The 14,345-nt window shown below is 32.7% G+C and overlaps 2 protein-coding genes across 2 annotated transcripts in view; one reads left to right on the plus strand and one right to left on the minus strand.

Moving 5' to 3' along the window:
- Window positions 1-14,345, minus strand: part of LOC109599987 (acid sphingomyelinase-like phosphodiesterase 3b) — a 181,262-nt gene that overhangs the window by 39,764 nt on the left and 127,153 nt on the right. The window lies entirely within an intron of this gene.
- Window positions 10,017-11,355, plus strand: LOC109597416 (cilia- and flagella-associated protein 119-like). The gene is made up of 3 exons (XM_020013090.2): window positions 10,017-10,372; window positions 10,792-11,018; window positions 11,077-11,355. Exons 1-3 carry the CDS (start codon window positions 10,054-10,056, stop codon window positions 11,296-11,298), a joined length of 768 nt encoding a protein of 255 aa, XP_019868649.2. The 5' UTR covers window positions 10,017-10,053; the 3' UTR covers window positions 11,299-11,355.

A 14,345-nucleotide genomic window follows, 5' to 3' on the forward strand; every position in this document is an offset into this window, starting at 1 on the left:
TTGCGTATCAGTGGTTTCAGGCGTAACACAAAATGTAAACAAGACCATATTTGCGGTGTACTTCCACGCCACCATTTTCACAGCATAATTTTAAATGGGATCGCATTCGTTTCGAAAAGATGTCATTATAGTGAATAATCCGCGGATACGAACAGGTCTGACCGTGCCGCGTAAATTGCAAGTGCGACAGAAAAATGTATAAGTAAAATGAAAACAACACAGCCCGCACATTTTCGAATAATAAGTCTCATTACAGCACTCATTAAAACTGCCGTGCCGCCTACCCTATTATAATTTCGTGCCCGGTAGTAGAATAAAAAAAAAAAACAGGCGACAAAATTGAAATGCAATCAGCGGGCGGAAATTGAAGCCCTTCCAATTCCTTAACGCCTCCCAAAATGTGAAATGAACGAATTTGGACTGGATCAAACGAGGAACCACAATGCATTTAAACGTGATCTATTATGAGATAACCAACTTTCCACGAATTTATATGTAAATCCAATTACGGACGTTAAATTGTGTATTCATTGGATCAAAATGCGGCGCAAGAAAAGTAATTTTTGACCCGGATGCAATTACCTTTCGCCGTTGATTTGATAAATTATTTTTTTCCGTCGGTGTGGCGGTTTTAATCTCGAACTTCGGTTTTTGCTGCAGCGAATATTATTTCTCGCAGCCATTGACTGTTGGTCTGTTACTTAAGAAATTACAAAAGTTTAGTCAAAACAAATGCGGAGCAACTTGACTGGCTTTTCAATACCTCTTCATAAAATTTAATCACCAATATAAACCGAGCGTTGTATTAAACTGTACCCGAAACCACAAAATTTAATCTAATGGAGTGCTCGGAGCACAATAAAAATGTTTCAAAATGGCATGTATTTCTACTAAAGCCATTCACATATATGTTCAGGTATATAAAAAGTAAGAATATACGTCTGATGCGGCCAGTGTATGCGCCGTGGAAATTTTCCTCAATACACGTTTTATTATGTTTATCATCCCAACGATCATTTTATACGGTCGGTACGTCGAGCTCAAATGTTATTGTTTCTTTAGTCACATTGTTCGCGCTCTAACACAATTCTTCTCGGGCGCCGTTATGTGGCTCTTATTTTTCTTTCACTCCCTTTTATTTTAACTGATTTGTTATACGAACGAATTATAGAATACGAACCCTCACGTTGTTTTGCATGCTTGTCTCAAATTAATCTACACTTAGGCCATCGGTTAAAGCTTTAATCATGTACGCTTAGTTCCAATTTAAAAGAGCAAAACAAAAATAATAAATAGCCTCATAAACTGCACTGGTATTTGGCACCAAATGTAGTAACTTTGTCTTCTTAAACACTTCTTATTCTGTGCGGATATTCGAAACTTCATGCCCTCATATATAAAGATATATTGTTGGTAATAAATACAGTCTCGGCGAATAATCCTTGAAATTTATAAGAATCAGTTTTTGTAAGAGGAGAATTAGGTCAGATCTAAAGCTAAGAAAGGGTAAAATCTATAATGAAGTTTGGTTGATTTTAGCCAAAGGAAAGCAATTTAAAGAATCAACGGAAAAGTGTGGAAATCCAGTTAAAAGAGAATTAAAACTTATTAGATTAATAAGAATAAAATTCTTAAACCTGTTTTATACCGCGCTAAATTCCATTTATCGAATAGGAGAAGAATTTATACGGAGCTCTTCGTTTTATTAGATTAAAAAAATCGATTTCATTATGTGCATTTGAACATTTTCATTTCAATAAATATTTACCACAACTGCATATTTTTAATTTAATTTCAAAGAACATTGTAAACAAAAAAACACAACCTGTAATTATGTCAACAAAGAAAATTATGTTATTGAATAATTTCCAGCGAGTAATTCAATTAACATACGCCCTGATTGTATTTGTACATTTCTGGTAAAGCACGCCAACGTGCTATTGATTATTTTATTTTGTCTCGTGGACGTTTTATTTGTACGACATTAATATAACCATATGTGACACCGTGAATTATAATTATTAAATCGCAGTCACTCGCTTGATTAAATTTATTTTGGCCTGGCTCGTTAAAATTCTATTATCCTTGGATAACTAAAACTTATTAACGCCGCCGTATTTTTAGAACCGAATGTTTATTTCACGGGCGTGATGTCTATATTATCATTAATATTGAAAGCCACGGACGGCATTATCTTGCCGAAAATTTAGGTGACCCCGTTTACGTTGCAAAAATAGATTCCAATTTTGGGCGACAATTAAGGTCAGCCATCATTTAACATTATTTAACAATCGATTGAACAGTAGCTCGCAATAGTTCGCAGTAACATGCCATTGTCTTGAGTGCATGCGTAATTTCGGCTCCGGGAACTCGACAAAGTCGTCTCAGTCATGTAACTTTCCCTTATCCTGAATTTGCGGTCGGGAGAGGAGTGTTATTTGAAATTTGTCTACCTAGAAGTTGTGTCGGTATTGCAGCAGCGATCATTCCTTATAAATTAGTCAAGAAACTACGTGCTAGTGCAGTATTAATGACTTAATAAGGACGAGAACTGCACAGTGGATAATATAATTTTCGGTGCAAAGTTAATACCCGGGTTGCAAGACGTACTTAATCAGACGGGGCTTTTTCACCCCACCTTTGTATCATTCCCCGTCATTGTTTAACGGTTTAGAAATTATTACGTCCGTATATTCAGTAATTAGGAGATTCGGAGTTTAGGAACTTAACAGCAAAGTTGAGTTTGTGCTGGTCAAGATTAATTTCGAATCTAGTAATGACCTCACTAAAAACACGTACATGTTTTAATTATTTAAATGACAAATCTCACTAATTGCTTAAATGAATCGCAATCACCGAACAATTAAATCGATTATTTATGTACAATGCTTAACGACATAACTCAAGTATCGAGTTTCGGTAATTGAAACAATGGCAGAGGGCATTAGGGGCAATTTTAGTGTTAGAAACGGCCGGCAATATTAGTTAAGCAGTCGCACAAAACTCGTAATGGTCATAAATTTCTGGCCAAGTTAAAATTTAGTCTACTTGAAACTAAGTTACGTCGTTAAGCTGAGGACCGGGGGTTTCAGGACGAGAGGAATTATAAGTAGCGGCCGAAGCAGCAACAAGAAATGAGTTAGTGTAGTGGACATTTAAAGGGATTGAAAGGCCCTCGTGACATACTTGACCCCCCACGGATGAAGAGTCGCTGGACGTGCCCTTCATCGACCAACCCTTGAACACTTGGCGCCCAATATCTGTTATTAGATATGGACTTAAGTTGTGATGGACAATTATCTGCCAGGAAAACTCTTTTATAACGGGATTATGTTACGGGTTTTACCGTCAAGATTTTGTTACACACTCATTCCGGTCTTCTTATAAACCGCCGAAATACAATCGTTCATTGACAATTGGGTCGTTGTCCGTAATTTTCCGGTTATTAAGAATGATACAAGCGACGTTTTCCAATTTGCAAATTTAATAAGATCCTCCGTGTAAATTTATGGCACCTAATTATGTATTTAAATTCGCTGAATAAGGGTACTATCAATTATAACGCAATTTCGTGAAGAAAAATTGCGTTACCAAAGTATAGCCAAATTCAATAAAAAAGTAATTCGGGAGGGACTGCAAGAGATTTGAACGTAATAACAAATTCTCATCAGGAACCAGAGTGAGCATCTGTTTTTCGCTGCCCATCAAGCGCTTTCGTACAATATAAATATTCTTATCAAGTTTTTAATTAAATAACGCTCGCGGATGGGCGAATGGCTGGCCCGTCAGTTAGTGCTTACTTAAATGTAAATAAATTAATAAAACAAGCCGGCACTTGATTTTCGGATTCCCGATGATAGAAAGTACGCAAATGGAATTAATTAACGTTCATCATCCGGCTTTACATTTACTTAATTCTCTAACTTATTTACGATGCAAAGATAATTGGGAAACATTCATGCGCAAGTTACAATTAATACAATAATATAATTATTAATAACGCATCAATATTGACGTATATTACATGCCCTGTATATACATAAAATTTGTTTTGATATTCCTTTTGTCAAAATAATGATATTTCAGTTTTCAGGCTATTGTGGTCTATGGCACAATGTCAGAGTAATTAACAAAATCACCTCAATATAACTAGTTGGGTGGAATAAAATTTAAAAGCTTGTTCGATTGACATTAATAATAAAATTATGGCCCTCCATAAATTATAGTATTAGTCATAAATGAATAATTTAATTTATTAATAATTTATTTTGCAGAAATTCAGTTACACATTTGCATACTAATTGTCCAGTTTAATGGACGTCAATTAATATTTAGGAAAAAACCCAGTGGCAAATTAATTTCATCGAAAATAGTTATAATTGTTTATGATATTTGTTAAATTGATGATAAACATGTCTCCCACAAACAATAACAATGTAAAATTAACAAAAACAGCACCTTTTAAAATTTTTCACCGGTTCACAGTACACCGGTGCAGAATAAAAATAGGAAATGGGGATGGGGCAGCGCATTATTTGTCTTGAAGATTAACACGGACATTTGCTGACAATGATACATTTTGTCAAAGCGTCTGAATTTATTTACAGGCTAGCAATGGCGTAACACACCGGTGATTTAAAGTGTCTAATTAAACCTTCTATAAACCGCATCGTTTATTACTCTTCCGCAAAATTTTAATTATCCTCAATTTTTCTATTCACACTTACGCCCCGTTTTATGTGACACGCCCGGACAGTTAACGATGATCACGCGGATATTTTGCGCAAAAATATTACAATGAATTAATACTCGTCGACTGTGTAAATTGCTAATGTTGCTGTAGAGCTTGTCTCTATTAATCATCCCTTAAAATGTCTGCGTTCTCGCATTAAAGCATGTTAAATATGTATAATCGTGTAGGTGTAGGGTTTATTTGCCGTCAACAACATTTTTTTGTTATTAGATTTGTATTGTTAAATGATCACATATATTTATGCTCGTAAGAAATTATTAAAAACGGTTGATTGTAATTAATTTTATGCTAGTCTGTAAGCCAAAATCAATAAAATTAATTAGGAGATTAATAAATTTCAAATATTACATGTAATATCACGTCTGAAGTAAGTAATAAATTTAATTATAGTAAAAGCTTTCATATCACAAATTGGATTGTGTGCTCCAATATTAAATCTATTTTATATTAATCGCAATTTATGCCAAAAACTAATTGCAAAATGTTTTGAATTATAATATTTCAACCATTTAGCTGATGTAATCATAGTTTTACTATGCTTTCATATAACGTAATTATTTAACGCAAATTATAATATGTGCTGAAAAATTAATGTAGTGGATCAAAGGATAACGTTTGCCTATTTGTCATTTTTGAAAATGCATTAAAAAGTAAGTTTTATTTTTTTTTTGTTGAGGGGACTTTTTAGCAATAAGTTTGTATACCTTGCGTGAAAAACTTATGCAAGAATGTATATAATTAAAATTATAAAGTAATATCATAACGCCTTATGCAAAAAAGGGCCATACATAATTTAGTAAATGCAATTTATACTGATTAAAATATTAAATTTTATTACATTTTAAGAAAGTGCTTTCTCATTTGCATGCTAAAATATTTTTTTCATAAACTGGATGTAATCATAAAATGCAGTAAATATATTCTTTATAAAAGTGATCAAAATATTATGGCAATATAATGGTGAGACACTAATATATTAGAAAAAAAACATTTCCAAGAATATTTAAACTTATCTATTTATGAATAGGTGATTATAGTAAAATAAACATTTTGTTTGTTAAAGAAAGGTATATAAATTTCACATCCGACAGTTTGTTTCGATTGGAAGAAAAAAACTGTACAGATGTTTTTGTTGATTTTCAGTTACCTTTGTTATTCACTTATATTTTTCAACAGTAAATAAAATAAAATTAAAAATTAAATGAATAATAATTTGGGATAGAATGAGTAAGAAGTAGTGTAGTTGTTAAATCTTGATATTTTATATAATTATGTAATATAAACTGTGTAAACAGAAGAAAAATGGCTAATTGAAATTCTTTGTAATTTAAGTAGCGTATTCAATAAGTATTTGCTTCCTGAAAAATAAATTACAGATATTACCAAAAAGTTTGAGTCAAGTGTGTATTTCGAATGGTTTCTAAAACCATTGTTCAACAAGAATGTATTTAATGAATGTTTAAACGCAGTTCACTTGAGAGAATTTCAGGGAGTTGGTAATAAGTTTTTGGGACAATACAAATACAACAATTACGTCAAAAAGATCGATGCATTGTTACATCGCAATTAATTAATGTACAAATTAGTGTCACCGCAATCTTTTGTGTGATCTTCCTTCAAGTAATCAGGTGGGCAAAAAAGTTTTTTTATAATAAATTATTATGAATAAATTACTTTAAAATTACAGAAACAAAGTTCATTTATCATATTCACATAATTTGCTTACATTTACTATAAGCAAATATTTAAAATGAGATTGTTGGATGAAAATTGGAACAACTTAGTAACGAATATAAATATTTATGCATAAATTTAGTATTGTTAACAATCCAAATAAAATGTGCGATATAAAAACTAAGAATATTTCTGCTAAATTTGTTGAGAATAAGTGGGTCAATGAAGGACTATTAAAAACTATTAAAGAAAGATGTATAAGGTATAAAAAAGCTATTTTTACTAAGAATTGAAAATATTGAAAGTCATATAAACAGCTAAGAAATGATGTGACATATAAACAAATAGATTTCAAAAGTACATTACAGAACAAAAAAGGTTCCGAACGTAAGTGAATAACAAAATATGGTAAATAAATTTAATGAATAATGAATATTCTCTATAATATTCCTTATATTATAGAGAATATTTCAAAGCAAAATTTGATACATACAAGAGGACAAGAGGATTTGTATATTAAATCTTCTAAAGCTCGATATTGAAACAAAAGTTTATTTTATAAGGGGTTTACAAATACATAATAAATTACCAAATAATAAAGAGCATTATGATAATTTTAAAAAGTTTAATGGTGAAATTAGAAAGTATACATTTGTGTAATTTAATTATTGTTTGTTAAGAATTTTTATGTTTATAATTGAATGTGTATGCACATTTTGTATTGCATTAATTTATGCAAACACAGTTATTATTATAAAAAAATTATGTAACAGATTTTCATTTTGTGACGGCCTCGGTATGCATGTGAACTGGAAGGCGCTAATGAGTAAAATTTTATGGCGACCGGCTTTGATATTGATTCCATATTTTAAATGCCTAACTAATCTGGTACATAATGTGCCCAGGCAATTGATTACGATCATGCCATGAAAACGGCTTTAAATTAATTGAAGGGTCCCGCGGGAATCATAAACCTTATTAAACCGTCGCAATAGTAAAAGTCCCCTGAAAACGTTCCTTGTCCATGTGCTACATTTAGTTATATATCGCGCTCTTTATTAGCAGGCCGTAAAGTTTTACTGTGTGTCACTTTTGCCCTGCCCGAATTCCCATTATTACTTTGCTGCCAGACATGGTTAGCGGTCGTCCGGATTGGCGCGGTCTGTTCGATGGTATTTAAACGGGAACGGCACATTTTTGCACACCGGTACACTCCCCGTTTCGACGTTCGACTTCAATCAATGGTTGATTATAGATTCGGCATATTCCCGACACGTAGGCTCCGTCGAAGGCTACCAATTATTTAATTAAAAAAACTTATCCTATTTTGTGGCTATCCCGACACAGAATGCGACCATGTTTAATGGAGTACACGTTGCAACATCTGATAATTACAGTCCGTGTGGGTGTGCACCACGTTTTCAGACACAACCTAATATTCTTGTCTTGTCAAAACATTTTTTAATGAAATTTAAAATTTATGCAGTTGGACATTTGAACCAGCGGAAAGTTATAAACTCAATAATATAAATTTGCCGATAACAATCCTTATTTACGGAAAAAAAAATAAATAAAACTCTCCATTTGCCTGACTCAAATAACTTCGAAATTTTATGGACAAGATAAGAGATTCCAGATTCTTAGGGAATGTTAAAAACGTTGAAATAAAGCGAAAACGTCATAAACTCGGCGAGGGTTTATTTTCGGCAAGCAAATGAATGTAAATTATATAACCAAAAAGTTGTAACGTCCACTCTAATAAATTAAAGTTTACGTTTGTAAACAGTGATAATCTGAATTTTAATTAAAACAGGTAATAGTAGTTTGCATAACAAAACTTTATTAGTTTCATAAAAGAGTCAAACATTTTTTGGTTTTACTTCTATGAATAAAAATCATTGTCCAGTATAAAGTAACAACAGGCTACACACTAAATTACAAATGTTTTTTTAGTAAATAATGTAATTATATCCGGTTCTCTAAAAACAAATGTGCTTTAATGGCTTTAGTGGACACTGCTTTGTGACTATAATCACGGCAAATGAAAATTACGAAACAAGGACATTTAAATATCTCAAATTTGGGACATTTCACAAGAGCAACAAACCTTTGTTTTTAAAATTTAATTCTCAATCAAACATTGTAGTGCATTTTAAAATGTATGCAATAAATGATATCATAAATAAATTAGAGTCCTAAAAACGCTTTAAATATATATTAGGTGCATATCTTTCGAAATGATAACATGAACAATTTGTAACTGCTACGGATTCTTAAATCCATTGAGAACAGTTGTGTGGGTGTAATAATTTTATCAGAAGCCTCGGAACGGCAAATCTAATAATAAGATAAATTCATATTAAGGTGTGCTCCTATGGTATTAAATAATTGAATCGCTTTAATATTACCTGTTTTTTCACTCTGAGAAGAAACCAATTAAATATCTTTTACAAATTAATTAGCTGTTTGCGCTGGAAGATTTCTTGAATAATAAATCTATGACAATTCAAAATCTTTGTAGTTTGAATCCACGGCTCCAGAAATGTTAGAACTCCCATTATTAAATCTTCATTAATAGTTAGGCTATAAATAGGTAGGAAGTTAAAGTTTTCAATTAATTAAGGTTAACTACAGACGTGGGAGATCCAACTTTTAACAACTTCTATATCAGATCTGGTTTATTTTCACTTAAAATTAATTGTAAACTTTTATAAGTAAGTAAGTTTATTAATATAGAATCTGGTTTTACATTTTATTATATTTTGTAATGGAATTTGAACAAATAACTGCAATTGCCATAAAACAAAATTCCGACTTACTATGCACGGAACGTGAATTTATATCACTCTAAAGGTTAAATGCCTAGCAAACTACACTGAACGGAATTGGTCCAAAGTATTGCCACGAAATTGTATATTCTGAAATATAGAATTGTGTGAATGCCTTTGACAAAAAGAAATTTAAGTATTGGTGAAAAATGTGACATTGTTAAAATGTTATAAAGTGTCTTAGACAATAAAGTGAGGAAAAGTGCGTATTTGTTGAGTTATATCTTTTCTTTTCCCTTGTAAATATATCCGATACCTTTGTCAACTTCTTTAGGGGGCCATTATTTGGACTTTTCCCTTTCCTTCGTCTATAATTTTGGTTTAATACTGTTATAAGTTTCGCAGAAATGTTCGTACAGCCTGTCGCAGCGGAAACACTGCACCGCGGAGAATTGAGAGTCAGCATCATTGTGGTGTATATTACTCCATAAAATTTCAATGCACTCAGCTCCCCACGAATATTACTATCCGCAAGAAACTTCAACAACTTAGAAATACATAAATTAAACGCGACATTGTAAACGCTGGCTTTACATTAAGTGCTTTTAATTAAAAATTCAACGAATTCGAGATTTTCCATATGTGCTCCACAATCACGGCGCAGAACGCGAGCCCCGGAACTTTGTATCAATGTGGAAGTTGCGAATACGGTGTAATTAATTTCCAACTTTCAACCACTAAAAAATTTATCCCAACCAGTTTTACCCGACAATAATGTGTAATTACGCCACGCAACTTGTCACAATTGCTTGACAATCTTATCAAATTCAAATCGTTATATGACAAAAACACTTCACAATGGGTAAGATTAGTTTGTCTCCGCTGATCACCCAATCGCTCATCGAACATGAAAATAAGTGCGAAACTCGTCTCAGTAAATTCGTGGTAACTCTAGTCGATTTTGAAGAGCACGTAGAAGAGGAGGATGAATTACTCAAGCAGCGTCATTCAATGTGGTTCAATTCAGCCGAAAAAGAGGAAAACACTCTGATTGCCTTTGAACCGTCGGGAGTAAAGCCGCGTCCGCCCAAAATTGCAACATGGTATTTCGCTAATGAGGACAAAATGCGAATGTTAATGGAATTGAAGAACAAAAACGATGTCAAAACCGAAATCAGTACGTATATACAATAATGGCCATTATTATGGCAACTTTTTAACATGTTAAATATTTTATTTAATGTGAAAGTTCAACTTTGATCACTTAAATAATTATAATAAGCAATGAAAGTTCATCAAAGTTTACCTCATCTCTTGTGACATACACTTTGTTCCTAATTTTATTTTTTTGTCAAAATAATTTTGTAGAAGAATAGATTACTCTTAAAGTTTATGCAATAAATCTAATAAGTACGAAACATGAAGGTTTCAAATTAATATTCAAATAGTTACCTTACTTTTTCCAAATCATTTTATGACGTTGATTTCATTCTTTTAAAGAATAACTTCAACAGAAGATCAAATAAACTAAAACTTTAAGGAATTTCAGGAAAATTTAAAGGATTTGAATTACTAAAAGTTATTTTTTTTTTTAAGAAAACTCAACACCGAATTATTTAAAAGGCATAGGAAGAGCAATGTTTATAGAATTGATGATGAACGTTTATAAATTTTGCAAAAAGAATAAATTCAGTTTGGATCAATCTGGAGCCATTATGTCACTTTTCTATTGCGTTCATCAGTTTTTAAGTCATCACCCTGAAGTGCATGCTGTGGATGTTTACACCTATTTTAAAAATATGTGCTTTTGTCATTGCTTACATGTAAGTACAATTGGACTACTCCATTTAAACAATATAGTCTATGTTTTCTAAATTTTAGTATGCACCGTCAAATGTGAAACTGTTTAATCATGTCGAGGCCCGAGAATTAATGATGTTCTTTAGTAAATTGTATTTGAGAAATTTACCTTTGATTAGATATCTGTGTCTTCCAAACTACGCGTTCACATTCACTTATGAAATAGAACCAGATCCTCCAATACTTAAAAAGAAGAAAGCTGCAAAAAAAGGCAAGAAGGGTAAAAAAGGAAAGAAGAAGTAACTTTAGTAACACTTTATTATACCTTATATTATTATTATTAAACTAAGTTTTAGTTTACACGTGTTGTTGTTTAGAAACAATTGATAACCTATTGCTGTTTGTGGCAGCTTATGAAGTCACTAAGACAAACACGTTAAGAGTAAAAAAACTGGGACACGTTTTACGACTAACTGCCAACAAACACATTATATTATATTATATATAAAGCATTTGTTACGCGCATTTGCAACATCAGCGAAAATCCTTTCAACGAATCAATCTTCAGCGATTGCTTTCAGCATAATGCAGCGACTTGGAGCGGCGGAACTCTTCGGCAAATGAAAATTAATGATGGCGTTATCTCTGCAAAGTTCAAATGACCAGTTTATTTAATTGTTTTTGTGAATGTTTAGTGCATAACGAAGTCATTAAACTGCACGCTTCCCTAAACACTCATAACTCTGCCGGAATGCTTTATCTTACCTAATGAATAACATATAAAGTTACCATATGGCCGGTAATTCAACTTCAAACTTCACAACTAATGGTAATTACTTCTGTTACGTATTGCGTAAAGCTTTCATGTTGTTCAAAGTGTGTAACTAACTTTTCCATAGAATCTTTTGAGCTCATCTGAATGCGTTGATTGATACACACATACGCTGCAATTGATTGTTTATTATTTTATTCAACTGAATTTTGACTGAGATTGCGCAACACCGGATAAATTGCCACAACTGAAATATGTGTGCATTCATAATGTGTATAAAATGAATGTTTACGATCCCATAATTACAAATAAAGCTGAAACAATTGGTTTCAATGACCGATTTCAATCAGGCTAATTTCTAAAAAAGACAATCGCAAACTCTATTATAAATTTATGTGCACTATATGGCAATTAAAACGTCACACATGACGGAATCGATAAAATCAAAAGGGCCATGAATAAATATAGACTCTGATTGACAATCAACACCACTACCGAGCTCGGTGTATAATGTGGAAAGTGATATATGAGGTTAATTAAATTTTCCGTATAAGATAAAATCTCTATATGTCAAACGTCGACTAATAAACCTCAAATTTCTCTGTGGAAGCTAATTAGCCGCAGCATTATCTGTTTATTTTGTGACTTAAAATGCCGCACATGTTCAATTTTTTGATAGATTTCATGCCCAAGAAGACTTTGAACTGACACACTGTTGTTTATCAACTACAAGTTGTGTTAGTGGTTGTTTAGTTTATTAATAAACAAACAGCGTCAATTTAAATTAGTTTGTTCTTCGAACATTGATTAGCCTTCCCTGCAACACGTTTTCCCTATATTCCAACACGTCACCCCTTGAAATGGCACCCACGAGTTTAGAATAACGTCGTCTGGTTTAATTGTATGAACACCAGCACCTGAAGTAGTGCCAATCGGCTTATTAGACAGTACATCTGGTATAAAACCAATTGCGCATCCCTTTTGGCACGGTGGCGAGACGATACGAATCACTGTCGGAGGTGTAGAATGGTGTGAAGCACGTCTACAAGCCCGGATGTCATTTTAATGCATTATACACCGCATTGGGCCTTTTGTTTCGTGCCATGTCGTTCATTTGCCGGCGTTCCTGCATCCAAAGCCACCAAACAATGGAATCTATTACGTACGGTTGAATGCTCGGAGTTGGATGTATCACTGTGTTCGCGATATTTCCAATTTCAATTGAGAATTTCAATTGTATGGTCCTTTTAAGTTTACGGCATGCGATTTGCTTTGGCGAAAAACAATGAGTGTACTTAAAGACGGGCAACAAACTGTGCAAAAAAGTAATAATTCTTATCGAAAATCTCGACATTAATTTCAGTGCCAATATTCATAAAACCGCCGTAAAAACCCGCCAGTTATAAAAACAACGTAAATTATTTCCGTCAAGTGGAAAAAAAGACGGGTGTGAAGGGCATTACTGTAACGCCCGGGGCAACGACACATAATGTTTTCCCTCCTTGATGACGAATAGAGACTCGCAAGCTAACTTTGCGGCGATGATAAGTGGCCTGCACGAGAAAAGGTTACTTCCAGTGTGAAACTTTCTATCTGTCTTTAAATACCTCGCACACACAAACTCGGACCGTAAGTAAACAAAAAATCGACCATCGATTTTACATTAATCAAATGTTTATCCGGAAGATATATTGTTATCGGGGGCTTATTTTCAATTTACGTCGCACAAATTGTTAACGTCTTTACAAAATTATTATTTACTGCCGTATTGTCTAATGTTCACCGAGGCGGTTACTTTTCATATCACATTCCACGAATTACGTTTATGCTACGTTTACCAAAGGAGCAAATGTGCAATAATTTCCTTCTTCGTACTATTATTATTTTAGAAAATTACTTTCACGCAAAAATAAATGCTAACACGCAAGCTTAAACGTATTAAGGATGTAATGGCATGAACCACGCCGGAAAGGAACGTTTAATTAAATAGAAAATACAAGCACTGAATTACAAATGGAGGAAAACATTCCCTTGAAAGGTTTATTTGGTTGTAGTTTTACCCAAGCTATGTATTTACTTTTTAGATTTGCCAGAAAACGGGAACCATATGTAAAATATAATTTGCAGAGTACTGAGCACTCAATTAGCTCGAATAACATGCAAAAATTGAATTCGTTTTAGCTCTTTTCAAACGCGTAACTTATATTAAGGGAGTCGACTAAAAATGGAACATATTCAACACGCACTCTGAAATGAAATGTGTTCGTTATTATTTAAATCGTCCTGAAAATAAATAACCAAGAGTAATAAGAAGCTATTATCTTACGTTTGTTTTGACGTAAAGTGGAAAAAACCTATAAAGGAAACATGAATAAAAACCGACATCACGAAATTGATTATTTAAGTGGATATATCCAAATGTCAAATATATGTTTTACGGGCAATATATACGCACAATTTTAAATTAAATACAAAGATTCCAATAATGACTCATGTATAACATAATAAATGAAACACAAGAAACATTCTGTACATTTTACATTTTAAAGTCTCTCAGGGAGAATTTCCGCTTTTTTAT

The sequence above is a fragment of the Aethina tumida genome, chromosome 3 (assembly GCF_024364675.1).
Source record: "Aethina tumida isolate Nest 87 chromosome 3, icAetTumi1.1, whole genome shotgun sequence".
Classification (NCBI taxonomy): Eukaryota; Metazoa; Arthropoda; class Insecta; order Coleoptera; family Nitidulidae; genus Aethina; species Aethina tumida.

Bases quoted from the DNA above. Each gene is read 5' to 3' on its own strand.
- LOC109597416 (XM_020013090.2), top strand. From the start codon at position 10,054: ATGGGTAAGATTAGTTTGTCTCCGCTGATCACCCAATCGCTCATCGAA. The intron at 10,373-10,791 runs GTACGTATATAC...TTTTTTTTTAAG, and splicing joins CGATGTCAAAACCGAAATCA to AAAACTCAACACCGAATTAT. The intron at 11,019-11,076 runs GTAAGTACAATT...TCTAAATTTTAG, and splicing joins GCTTTTGTCATTGCTTACAT to TATGCACCGTCAAATGTGAA.